We start from the raw sequence: 13,285 nt of genomic DNA on the forward strand, positions 1-13,285 counted from the left end.
GAAGAGAAGAGCTAAAATGTGCTTATATTTATTTGTCAGAGAGGACTTTATTGCTCCTGACCTCTGTGGACCCAGGTTAGCCCTACCTTTCCTTAGTCTTTCTCATGTATGACCTTAATTCTGATTCCCCCTAAAGCCACCTCAGCACCCCTTCTCCCTAGCCAGAGGCCTGGTCACTAGGGCTAGGTTCTGACTGGCTAACAAGGGGCAAGAGGCAGCTCTTTTAGGGTTCTCTAGGCCCCTAGTCTCCAGCTCCCCTCAACATATATACTTCTCCCTCTATGCAAAGGCTGGGGGAAACTCTAGCATTCTGACTCATGCCTCTGCTCTCCTCCTCATGCCCTGAATGGACCCCATAACCAACCCAGCCCCTTCCCCTCTTCTTCCAGACCCCCACCCCCACCCCCACTCCAGGGTTAAAGCTGCAGCCTGTTGCCGAGGTAGCATTGCGGGGCAGCATCCTGTCGCCCGGCAACCGGCTGCAGAATCAGGCACCTGTCCCTGGATTTGCCCCTCCAGCATCCCCTCCCTGTCTAGCCCCTGCCTCAAGGCACCTTAACTTCTGAGGGGAGAAATGGAGAGGGCCTGGGGTGCAGGGGTCTCCCCCACTACACAAATCCTGCTAGAATGAGATGTTGAAGGGAGGGTAAGGTGCTGGGCTTGTGCAGTCCCAAGAAAGACCCAAGTCTGGCCTGGGGTGGGAGTTCAGTGCCATGAAATTACAGCTCAGGAGTGATTAACACGTATAAACAAACCCACCACTTCCTGCTAATTAATGACTTGGTATTTTTCTCTTCCTTGTCTATCTCATCCCTTCCAGGGAGGTGGGAACTGGGACTCCTGAGTCCCTGAGGAGAACCTGCCTGGGAGGGATAAACAGCTGGAAGGGGAAGTACTGTACGTACTGTACTGGGTCTGGGGAGCTGACCCTCCTTCCCCTCTGGCGGTCCTAGACATTTAACACATCTGGACCTCACCCCGGCCTCAGACTTTTCTATCTGGGTCCCTGCTGAGGGGAGGGGTGGCTGGGGTGGGGGGGGGGAGGTGCCAAGGGGCCTGAGGATGGAAGGAGGGGGGCGACTTGGTCTGAATTCCGAGCCACTAACCACCTGTCTCTTCTGTTTCCCCATTCTTGTCTGTCTGCCCCGTCCAACTTCCCTTCCCTTCTTGCACCTCTTCTCTGTATTTTTCTGTCCGTCCGTCTGTCTGTCCCTCCTCCCCGCAGGTCGGGCCTGCCTTCACCTTCTCCCACTTCCTTCCCCTTCCCCACCCCTCGCCCCCTCCATGGAGAGGAACAGACCCCTTCTCTGTCCCGTCTAACCCAGGTCCCTCCCCACCCCCCTCCTCCCTCCCTTTCCCCCACCCCCTCCTCCCTCCTGGGGCGAGGGGGGCCTCCCTCCCTCTCCCCCCCCTTCTCTCTCTCTCCGAGGCGGGGGGTCCCCGATCAGCATGTGGCTTCTGGCACTGTGTCTGGTGGGGCTGGCGGGGGCTCAGCGCGGGGGAGGGGGTCCCAGCGGCGGCGCCCCGGGCGGCCCGGGCCTGGGTCTCGGCAGCCTTGGGGAGGAGCGCTTCCCAGTGGTGAACACGGCCTACGGGCGAGTGCGCGGCGTGCTGCGCGAGCTCAACAAGGAGATCCTGGGCCCGGTCGTGCAGTTCCTGGGCGTGCCCTACGCCACGCCCCCCCGGGCGCCCGCCGCTTCCAGCCGCCCGAGGCCCCCGCCTCGTGGCCCGGCGTGCGCAACGCCACCACCCTGCCGCCCGCCTGCCCGCAGAACCTGCACGGGGCGCTGCCCGCCATCATGCTACCCGTGTGGTTCACCGACAACCTGGAGGCGGCCGCCACCTACGTGCAGAACCAGAGCGAGGACTGCCTGTACCTCAGCCTCTACGTGCCCACCGAGGACGGTAAGGGCGCGGGCACCGGGCCGGGCCCCCGGTGGACACAGCCCACAGACGTCCATGCATACCCTCAGGTGCCGGCACGCCCCGGGCCGGGAGCTGGGCCTTCGCCGAGGCCGTGAGGGGCAGTGCGTCCCTGCGGGCTCTGCGTGGCCTCCCAGGGTGGTACGGGTCCCTGCTAGGCAGTCCCAGGAACGAATCCCACAGTCAGCCCAGAAGCTCTTTGTGCGCCCAGAGAGCCGATGGCGAGGGCAGCAGGCACTAGGCTGGGCCTACCCACCCCCTGCCCACAGAGGCACACACAGAGGGGACACTGAGGGCGATCAGGTGGTGGAGGCACCCATCATCAGCTGCCTAGACAGCCACTCCGGCTCTGCCGCATCTCCTGCGCCCAGGCCTGGGCTTGTCCCCAGCCACTACCCACTTGAGCTGCACCTCCACCTCAAGGACAGCAAAGACTCCTTCTCCCCAGGCCAGAATGGGCAGACGTCCTTCTGTCACATGCAGGGCCCCTCACCTGTGCTGAGTGCCTCTTCCCCAGGATGCTCTGTCCCCTGATCCCTATACACTCCTGAAGGATCAGGGAAGCTCCTTGCCAAGGGCCCCTCCACTCACAGCACAGCCCGCCCATCCCCAGCAGAACGCCTTCCGCGGGGCTCTGAGCTGGCTCTTCTTGACAGTGAACTCTCGAGTTCACTACAGCACTGCTCATAGTCGCCAGCAGCAGTTCCCCACCAGCCAGCCTTCAGCACATCGAGACCAACCAGAGTCAGTACCTTCCAGCAGCCCACGGCAGAGGGTAATCAGCAGGCCTGCAGCCACCCCGACAGACCATCCTCACAAAGAGCCCCCACGTTATCCTTCCTACTCCCCGTGTCACCACTCCAAAACACCCGACACACACAGAGACCATCCACTCTGATAACACCCGCCACAGGCCATTTTCCAACAACTTTACATATAGGCTTGGTACCCAGGAACCCCGCTGTACACCCTACACACCCAACACCCGCACATCATGAACTCAAGTCCCACTACAAGACCAGGAATTTCAAATACTCAACACTCAGGTCATGTACCCAACCGACCGGCACACTGACCTTGTGTTCTAGAATCCCACGTATCAAAATTCCCAGCACTTTCACACAGCATGGACGCCAACACTTGTCTGGAATTGTGTACCCTGTCACCCATCTAGACCTGTGCTCCCCAGTATCTCTGGGTGTAGATCATGTACCCTAGTAACACCCATACACAGACCTTTACCCCAGTAACCCTGCAGCTGGATCATGTGCTCCAACAGGCTACTCACACCACAGTCCCCTACGTTCTCAACACCTCTCAGACATCACTTACCCCAACTCCTGCCTAGAGGTCATCAGTATCATACCTCAGGCTGTGACAGCACAGGTGGCAACCCTACACCCTACTCACACATCAAGTACTCCAACACCTCGCTCCCTGCACCCAGAGGACATGCCAATCACAGAACACCTCATGCACCTCAACACCATCACTACCCCTCCCCGTATAAGCCACGCCCCCTAGCCACCCATACACACAATGCACAGAAGTTTCTACTCCAATCCTGTTCAGATTCCAAGCACTCTGATAGACCACTTACCCCAATACATTCCACACATCTTCCCCAATATCCCAACACCCTCTGCCTCAGAGCCGTCCACTCTACCTTCCCTTGCCCTCTCATGGACCACCTACCCCAGCGCCCTCCTACCAGTGAATCATTCACCCCAGTGCCTCCAGTAGGCCACCCATCTCAATGCTCTCCACTCGTGGACTCTCCACCCACATCTTCAGGTAGAAAGCTGTCTCGCCTGCAACGCCCCACTCAGTGGGCTATTGGCTCGTCACCCCTCATGTGAAACATTCACCCAGCACTTCCCACTAATGGACTGTCCACCCCAACACCTCCACACAAATTTCCCACCCTGCCCCCACCCCACCCATGCCCACACCTTCTGTATTTTTAACCATCGCTTATTGCAGACCTGCTTGGGGCTTGACACATTCAGGTGATCTCACTGAATCTTCACACTAGCTCTGGGAGGAAGAGGTTGACTCAGGCACACACACACACACACACACACACACACACACACACACACTCATACACACTCACACAACCGCACACTTAATATTCTCACGCGCACATGTGCCCTGCTGACTTCATCCCCATCCCCATCCCTATCCTGTCAGAGAAGAACAGGCCCTGATCCTAATGGGTCCCCTTGGGGCCATCACCACCATCTGGGAGAAGCCTTGCAGAGGCTGGCCTCAGCCTTACTGACCCATCCCTCCGCATGCTGGTCCCCAGGCCACTGAGGAGAAATTGATCAGCCTAGGGGAACCCCTCAGGCCTCTGGGTTTCAGCTCTCCCTTGACTAATCCCCCAATCTGAAAGAAGCCTAGAGCCAAACTGTGAGCCCCGTCTGGGGCCTTTCCTTGACAGGGGGCAGACTTTGTGCCTCCCTGCACCTCCTGGCACCTTATATGTCGGGCTGGCTCAGGGCACTGTTTCCTATTCCCTATTTGTGGACTGAACCCCCAATTGGGGAGGGGGGCTTTTGGCATTAGAGCAGGGGTTGGTGGGGGGCTGGCGCCCCTGGTGGGGAGTTTACCATTTGTGGGGGAGGAGAGCAGGCCTGGGTAAGGGATGAGGTTGGGGAGGGGGGTCAGAGGGAAGAGGTGGAGTGGAGGGCAAGACCTGATGACCCCTTTCCCTGCTTCACCCCACACTGGGGAGATGGGGTGAGAAGTCAGGCTTGTGAGTGCGGATGGAAGAGAAATGCTGGCTGGTGAGAGGCTGGGATGTGGGCAGGCATCGCTCGCTGACCACCCCCCCGCTGGCCAGTGGAGAGCTGAGGGCTTCCAGGGGCTGTGAGCTGTGGGGACGGGCTACCCCAGCCCCATCCTACCCTCTGCCCGCCAGATTGGTCCAGAGGGAAGCAGAGTCCTTTCTGCTGGGACCCCTCCTCTCTACAGCCTGGGGGAGCGGGCAGGTGCTTGGCTGGTCCTGAAGAGGGCCTGCGTGAGTGGTGGCGCCCCCCCCCGCCCCGGGTGGGGCACAGCTGGCCTTGGGCTCCCAGGCTCCCTGGTTGGCTTCCCCTCCCCTCCCCCCCACCCCCCCACCCCACCTCTAACACCGGTTCATTTCCAGCAATTAGCAAACACTTGGACAAGCCAAATCCTTTCCAGCCAAATCAATATGTCTTAAGACAGGCCTCAGCCCACTCAGGCACCCCACCCCCCCAAAACCAGCCTTTTCTTTGGGGCATGACTTTTTCCGGGGAGGGGAACAAAATTTGGGTTGTAGAAACGTTTTTCTCTTTTCTTGGTTTCTTTTTCTTGCAAACAAATTTTGCTTTTTTTGGCTTATTTTTTCTGCCCCTCACCCTCCCCTTTTCTGCTTTCTCTCCTCCCCTCCCCATCCACCCCCTCCCCTCGACCCCCATCCTTCCCCACAAAATTGTCCTTTTATCTCTGTTTTGTGTTCCCGGTCTTAGGTCTGCTCACAAAAAAAACGTGACGAGGCGACGCTCAATCCGCCAGACACAGGTAGATTTAAAAATCCCGCTGCTGCATGTGGTTGCTGATAAGAGGAAGTTCTCGGCCCTGCCCCTAACTAAATGCCCTCACAGCCCTCAAGGCCCCTCAGTCGTTTTCCCAACTAAAAACGAAAAAGAAAAGAAAAGAAAAATTTGTAATAATTGGAAAAAAGAATTATGAAAACTTCAAACGAAATTTGAACAATGTTGGACCCACTAGAAAACCGGCAAGAAAAGCTTAAACATGGCGAAAATAAAGTGCAAAAAGAAATTGGAATGTCAGAAAAAAAACAAAAACCAAAAAACACCAAAGAATTGGATAAAATGTTTAGCTTGACAGACATTTGGACTGTTTTGAAACTTGTGAAATGTAACATTTGAAAAAACAATTTTAATTTGGAGCAAAAATAACATTTGAAAAAAACAAATTTAAGTTGGCAAATTGATGACACAATTGAAACAGCAGAAACCTGCTACAGTTTCCAAAAAAAAGCCTGTCCGATGCAGAAAACGCACATTTGAAGCAAATTAAAGAATTTGGACATTTTTGAAAACAGGGCCCAATATCTTGAAGTTTCACCACAAAATTTTGAAAAAGTGCAAAGAACTTTTTTCTTTTTTTCTTTTTTTCCAAAAATGGATCTTTTTGGTTTCTTGTTTTTTTGGGGTTTTTTTCTTTTCTTGTTGAATCTGCCCCGAGAGCTTCTTGTTTTTTGGTTGTTGTTTTTTCTTTCTTTCTTCTTTCTTGATCCTGTTTTTTGTTGTTGGTTTTGAATTCTTGTCGCCCCAGCCCCCCTTCCTGCTCCTTCCCTTTCTGACTCCCCCTCCCCCCTCGCTGGGAGTGGAGGTGCTGGGTGGGCAGGAGCGGGGAGGAGTGAGGACATTTAGGACAGGACCTCGGAGGGAAGGAGACCAGCCTGAACTGTTGGAAGACCACTGGAGGTTCAGGAACAAAGGGAAGAATAGGATTTGGGGAGGACACAGAGAGGGCACTGCCCACCTAGGAGCTCCTGGCCAAAGTCAGGTGGAAGGAGGTGTCAGAGAAGGTCCTAAGAGACAGGAGGCAGGAAGCTGTCTGGGGGGGGTGGAGGGGAGTGTCTCAGTGACCTGTTGGTTGACCTTCTGCCAGGAGGGAAGTCTCTAGCGGGATGAGGGAGGCGGGCAGAGGCACTGGGGACCAGCTGTGGAGGCCCAGGCCTGGATCTTATTTGCCGAGTGCCCAGGCTGGTCAGAGATTGCAGGTGTCAAGAAAGAGGAGGGCCTGGAGGCCAGGGGTGGTGCCAGCACGGGCACTGTGGCTGCATCGTGGAGGAGCTGCAGGGGCAGGGACCCTGGCAAGCCCTCTCAGACTCCCACCCTCTTCCGGAATTAGTTACCCCTCAGTCCGGTCTGTAGTGCCTCAAGAGCCTTCTACATATGGGAGTGATCATGGGATCCTTTGGGGACATGGCAAGAGAGGGGTCCAGAACTCAGGACTTAGGCCAGTTTGGGGGGTCCGAGACTAAAGCTGCACCCTGGCTTCATTAAGCAGACTCTTTCCCACCCTGCAGCCTCCTGCCACAGTAATTAGGCTGGGGGTTGCCATGGTAACTGGGGAGGTGACCTAGAAAGGAATTAGGGCGGGGAGGAGACCAAGCCCCCAGGGACCCTAGGGCCTGGCACCCCCTCACCCACAGACCAGGCTACCATGTGGAGCTGAGGCCCAAGGCCTGAGTCGAAGGAAACGCCAGGACCCTCCCAGGATCTCTAGCTCTAGTGGCAGCCTTGGGAGCTCGCTCGTCTTAGGAGCAGGAAGGAGATTTGCTGTGTGTGTGGGGGGAGGGGTTCCCCTGGGTCCAGCAGATGCCCTGAGGAGGGCCAGCCCCCACCCCTGCCTCTGCTAGGCTTCTTGGAAGGTCTGCCAGGCATGTGGAGAAGTGCTGTGGGGCACACCGGCAGGAGGTGGGGAGGGATCTTCTGCCAGGGCTAGCTGGGGAGGGAGGGAGGGGAATCCAGTCTTGCCCCCCAGGGATGGGAGTGACATGTCCCCTGAGCTCCGGGCTGGAACTCGGCAGGCCTGGGAGCTGGGCGGTGCTGCTTCTGGTCTGACTGTGTCCTTGTCCCCCATCTCCCGGCCCACCCACCCGCCCCCTCCCCACGCAGATATCCGGGGCTCCGGGAAGAAGCCGGTGATGCTGTTTCTGCATGGCGGCTCCTACATGGAGGGCACCGGGAACATGTTCGATGGCTCTGTCCTGGCCGCCTACGGCAACGTCATTGTAGCCACACTCAACTACCGGCTTGGGGTGCTCGGTGAGGGTGGGCAGCCAACCCTAGGGGCTGGAGTCTGGGAGGAGGGCCTGCCGGCAGGGTTCCTCTAAACCCAGCAGAAGCAGAATGGCTTCTGGGCTGGACTGAGCTGCCCAGAAAGAGGGCAAGGGTGCTGTGACACCCCCAGGAAGCCCCCTTTCTTCCTCTACCCCCAGGTTTTCTCAGCACTGGGGACCAGGCTGCAAAAGGCAACTATGGGCTCCTGGACCAGATCCAGGCCCTGCGCTGGCTCAGTGAGAACATTGCCCACTTTGGGGGCGACCCCGAGCGCATCACCATCTTCGGATCTGGGGCAGGGGCCTCCTGTGTCAACCTTCTGATCCTCTCCCACCATTCAGAAGGTACCAGCCACCTCCTCAGCCTGTCCCTCCTGTCCCCTTTCCCACACCCCCGACCCCACCAGGTCCCCCTTCTCCTCCATCAGGCTGATACAGCCCAGCCTAAAGCCTGCCTGTCCCACCAGGGCTGTTCCAGAAGGCCATCGCCCGGAGTGGCACTGCCATTTCTAGCTGGTCTGTCAACTACCAGCCGCTCAAGTACACGCGGCTGCTGGCGGCCAAGGTGGGCTGTGACCGGGAGGACAGCGCCGAGGCCGTGGAGTGTCTGCACCGGAAGCCTTCTCGGGAGCTGGTGGACCAGGACGTGCAGCCTGCCCGGTATGGGGGTGGGAGAGGGCCAGGTCCAGGCCTCCATTCTCCTTGCTGGTTCCAAGGAGGTTGAGGGTGAGAGGTGCCCGCAGGCCACAGGCATGCCATTTAACCAGGAGAGGTGGGCTTCAAGCCCCTCCTGGGGCCCTGCCTTCTCCCAGAAGCCTTCCCTAAGCGGAGGTGCCTAAACAGAGCCAGTGTGCACGAAGCTCCGTGAAGTGCTTGAGGGAGGACATCCCGTGCGGCCAAGTACCCTGAAGGGCTCAGAAGGTTTTAACTAGGGGAGAGGGGTCTTCTGAGCAGAGGACTCAGCAGGCTGTGAGCTGAGAGCAGGCCGGTGAACAGCTGAGAGCAGGCCGGTGAACAGGAGAGCAGGCCGGTGAACAGGTTTTTTTGCTCCCCTTCTCCCCAGCTACCATATCGCCTTTGGGCCCGTGGTGGACGGTGACGTAGTCCCCGATGACCCTGAGATCCTCATGCAGCAGGGAGAATTCCTCAACTACGACATGCTCATCGGTGTCAACCAGGGAGAGGGCCTCAAGTTCGTGGAAGACTCAGCAGAGAGCGAGGACGGCGTGTCCGCCAGCGCCTTCGACTTCACTGTCTCCAACTTTGTGGACAACCTGTATGGCTACCCAGAGGGCAAGGATGTGCTGCGGGAGACCATCAAGTTTATGTACACAGACTGGGCCGACAGGGACAATGGCGAGATGCGGCGCAAGACCCTGCTGGCGCTCTTTACCGACCACCAGTGGGTGGCACCGGCTGTGGCCACCGCCCAGTTGCACGCTGACTACCAGTCCCCTGTCTACTTTTACACCTTCTACCACCACTGCCAGGCTGAGGGCCGGCCCGAATGGGCAGACGCAGCGCACGGGGACGAGCTACCCTACGTCTTTGGTGTGCCCATGGTGGGCGCCACCGACCTCTTCCCCTGCAACTTCTCCAAGAATGATGTCATGCTCAGTGCCGTGGTCATGACCTACTGGACCAACTTCGCCAAGACTGGGTGAGGGCCAGAGGGGCTGGGTTGGGCATCCCTGCAGGTCAGGGCACACACCCCCTCCATCCTCAGCCCCTTCTCTCCCTCTCCTTCACACGGCCATCATTCCTCCATCAAGGCACTCTTGCTTTCTCGACTCAGACACCTGCCGGACAGCTCCTCTGTGTGTGTTGGAGATTCAGAAGAGTTGGACAGAGAGGTCCCTGTCTTTTCTGGGGGGCGGGCTCACTTGGTGCCTTTGGCTCTGTGCCTGTCTCTCCTTCCCTCCCTTGCCCACCCAGCTCTCTCCTTCTTCTCCCAGAGCTCGGCCCTCTGTCTGAGTGCTCCCATCTGTGTAGCTGAGTGTGTGTGAGGGTTTGTGTCTGTCTGTCTATTGCTGTCTCTGCCTCTCTCTCTTGAAATCCATTGATATCTCTGCTTGCTTTGACCTGGTTACCCTGTACTCGCTAGTTTCCCCCTGGCTGTCTCTCATGTCCTTTTGTGTCTCTGTTTCCATATGTCTCTATCTCATTCAGTCTCAGACTCTGCCTCTGTCACTGGTGGTCTGTCTCTGCCCTCTCTGCCCCTCTGTCCTCATCTCAGACTGTCTCTGGCAGTCTGGCTTCATCCCTATTTGTCTGTCTGTCCGTCCGTCTCTGGCAATTTCTCTGTCTCTTTGTATCCGTCTCTGTCTCTCTTCCCGTCTCCCCAGCTCTCTGCATCTCTGTCCGTCTCTCTCCCCATTCCTCCCATAGCACGCCCCCACCCCCGCCTTTCATGGGAGCCTCACCCTTACTCCTCCTTTCCCTGCCCCCCTGTGTCCACAGCGACCCCAACCAGCCGGTGCCACAGGACACCAAGTTCATCCACACCAAGCCCAACCGCTTCGAGGAGGTGGTGTGGAGCAAGTTCAACAGCAAGGAGAAGCAGTACCTGCACATCGGCTTGAAGCCGCGCGTGCGCGACAACTACCACGCCAACAAGGTGGCCTTCTGGCTGGAGCTCGTGCCGCACCTGCACAACCTGCACACGGAGCTCTTCACCACCACCACGCGCCTCCCTCCCTACGCCACGCGCTGGCCGCCGCGCCCGCCCCCTGGTGCCCCAGGCACTCGCCGCCCGCCGCCTCCGGCCACCCTGCCGCCCGAGCCGGAGCCTGAGCCAGGCCCCCGGGCCTACGACCGCTTCCCCGGGGACTCCCGAGACTACTCCACGGAGCTCAGCGTCACCGTGGCCGTGGGCGCCTCCCTCCTCTTCCTCAACATCCTCGCCTTCGCCGCCCTCTACTACAAGCGGGACCGGCGGCAAGAGCTGCGGTGCAGGCGGCTCAGCCCCCCCGGCGGCTCAGGCTCTGGCGTGCCCGGTGTGGGCCCCCTGCTCCCTGCGGCCGGCCGTGAGCTGCCACCCGAGGAGGAGCTGGTGTCGCTGCAGCTGAAGCGGGGTGGGGGTGTCGGGGCGGACCCTGCGGAGGCCCTGCGCCCCGCCTGTCCGCCTGACTACACCCTGGCCCTGCGCCGGGCGCCGGACGATGTGCCTCTCTTGGCCCCCGGGGCCCTGACCCTGCTGCCCAGCGGCCTGGGGCCACCCCCTCCCCCGCCGCCCCCCTCCCTCCATCCCTTTGGGCCCTTCCCCCCGCCTCCCGCCACCGTTACCAGCCACAACAACACACTCCCCCATCCCCACTCCACCACTCGGGTATAGGGGGCAGCTCGGGGAGGCCCCCCTCCGCGGCCCTCCCGGCCCGCTCAGAAGGCAGGGAGGAGGACTTGGCGACAGGCTTTTGTCGTGTGGAGCTGTCACACGTCGAGGAGCTTTAGGTGGACATGGGTTTCCTCGCCGGGATGTGTGCGCTTCTCCCGCGCGGAGTGGCCCGTTCTCTTCTCCGGACCTGGGCCTTTGAACAACTTGGGGGGGGGGGTGTTTTTTCCCCTCCGTCGTCTGGACACCCGTCTTCGATGTGTGGAGACGTGGAAGTATTTTCCCACGTGGAGGTGTGCTTTCTCACGAGGGGGTGTGTTTTCCCATGTGCAGGGTGAGGTTTTTTTGCCTCCCTGGACACATGTTGGCTCCCTCAAAGAATTTCTGTGGGGATTTGTGCCCCAGAATCCTGTTCCCTCATGCCTTCTCCCACCTCCTCCCTCCTCCCACCCCCTGGAGACCCTGGAAGTGGTGTGTTCACAAACAGCGACCCTTGGCCACCGGACGACGCAGGGTGGTGCCTGGGAAGTAGCGAGGAAATCACAGCCCCCCTGCCCTGCCCCCAGCCCTCCCGCCCCGGCGAAGCATGTGTATCCCCCGTGGCACAAGTGAGGTGAAGCACGGTCTCCCCGGGCAGGCCTCGCCTTCCACAGATGACAGACACACATTCCCTGCCGCGGGGAAGGGAGGAGATCCTGCATCCCTGTGCTGCCTGGGAACTTGTCTTCCCCTGGGTCCAGGATGCATTTCTGAGTGGAAACATGTTCTTGCATGTGGACGTATGTTTTCCCATGCAGACGGCCCCTTTCTCTCCAGCACTTCCCTGCACCTTAGGGCCTCAGGCCCAGCACTTAACTTCTCACACAGCCGGTGTGAAAGGACTTCAAACTGACAGAAGCCGAGGGGGAGGGACAAACCCTGAGGAGACGAGCAGACCCTAAGCTCTGCCCTTCCTTCCCCTCGAGTTCGGGGGGTGGGGGGCTGCGTGGCACCTGCCACCTGCCACCCACAGAGGCCGTGCATGTTTGACCACAGCCCTCACCGCGGTCTGAGGGCAGCCCTTCTTCCCTCCGTCCTCAGACCGTCGCTCATCCGTGCCAAACGGGTGAGGTGGGTTTGAGGGGCGAAGACCCCCCGAAACGTGCCAAGGATTCCTCAGTCCTGGGCCAGGGCAGGTAGGATACAGGAGATGGGGAGGTGGCAGCTAAAGGGGTCCCACCTGCGTCCCTCTTCTCACCATGTCTCATCCCTCCCTGTCTGCCCCTGTTTTCCCTCCCCCCTTCACTGTCCCCCTCTGAAGCCATCCCTTCCTGGTCTCAAACCAGCTTCTCCCCTCAGCTGCCCACCCCCTCCTTTGACCTGCCCCCTCGTCCCTGGGCCACCAGGGCTGAAGGAAAGGAGCAGTGGAGGGGGGAGGGGAGGAGAGCAGGGGAGAAAGGCTTTCCCGGACAGGTTGGGGGAGAGAACGGTTGGGGGAGAGAACGGGGTCAGCTGTACTGAGGAACAGATGGAGGGGGCAGTGCGGGACGGCGCTGGGGCAGACACCAGCAGGAAGAATTTGATTTGAAGGGATGTGTGTAAGGTGACTGCCCAAAGAGAAACGGTTTGGGCCTCTGGGGAAAGGAACAATGTCGGGAAGGGTTTCAAGGGACACCAGACGAGAAGGAGCCAATCCTTGTCTGCTGGCATTTTGTGGGTTCATTAGTGCCAAATTTGAATGGGGGGTGGAGTGCTGTCTTCCACTGACACCCAAATCCAGAATCCCTGGTCTTGGCTCCCCAGAACTTTGCCTCCTGACTGTCCCTTCTGCCCCCACCTCCACCCATGGAAACTTAGTTCTTTTCCCACCCCTTCCCCTGCCTGGTCTAGCTCCTTTCCAAACAGCCCTGCCCTCTAAATGCTAGGGACCTGGGCCCTGAACCCTGTAGACAGATGCCCCCCAAACTGGGGCATGGGAGGGGGGCTGGGGGACCCCATGATTCAGCCACGGACTCCAATGCCCAGCCCCTGTCCCCAGAACAATTCCTTGACAATCCCATGTCCCCACCCCAACCCTTCGCGGCTCTGTACACATTTTTAAACCTGGCAAAAGATGAAGAGAATATTGTAAATATAAAAGTTTAACTGTTTTGCCTGCTGTTATGTTGGGAGGCAGCGGTGGGGCTCTAAAGAAACAAACCTTG

General features: G+C 58.9%; 2 protein-coding genes across 5 annotated transcripts in view; both read left to right on the forward strand.

The window, feature by feature from the left end:
* Positions 1–13,285, forward strand: part of LOC103012254 (uncharacterized protein SPEM3-like) — a 29,156-nt gene that overhangs the window by 8,370 nt on the left and 7,501 nt on the right. The gene's annotated exons all lie outside the window — the stretch shown is intronic.
* On the forward strand, positions 54–13,231 carry LOC103015409 (neuroligin-2). 2 transcript variants are annotated; one of them, XM_057539389.1, is made up of 8 exons: positions 54–75; positions 821–1,905; positions 5,424–5,475; positions 7,608–7,757; positions 7,931–8,116; positions 8,239–8,431; positions 8,835–9,431; positions 10,232–13,231. In XM_057539389.1, exons 2-8 carry the CDS (start codon positions 1,450–1,452, stop codon positions 11,103–11,105), a joined length of 2,508 nt encoding a protein of 835 aa, XP_057395372.1. In that variant the 5' UTR covers positions 54–75; positions 821–1,449; the 3' UTR covers positions 11,106–13,231. The 2 variants fall into 2 exon arrangements, with proteins under 2 accessions (XP_057395372.1, XP_057395373.1); XM_057539390.1 differs by lacking the exon at positions 7,608–7,757.

This window comes from Balaenoptera acutorostrata, unplaced genomic scaffold, assembly GCF_949987535.1.
Source record: "Balaenoptera acutorostrata unplaced genomic scaffold, mBalAcu1.1 scaffold_898, whole genome shotgun sequence".
Lineage (NCBI taxonomy): Eukaryota > Metazoa > Chordata > Mammalia > Artiodactyla > Balaenopteridae > Balaenoptera > Balaenoptera acutorostrata.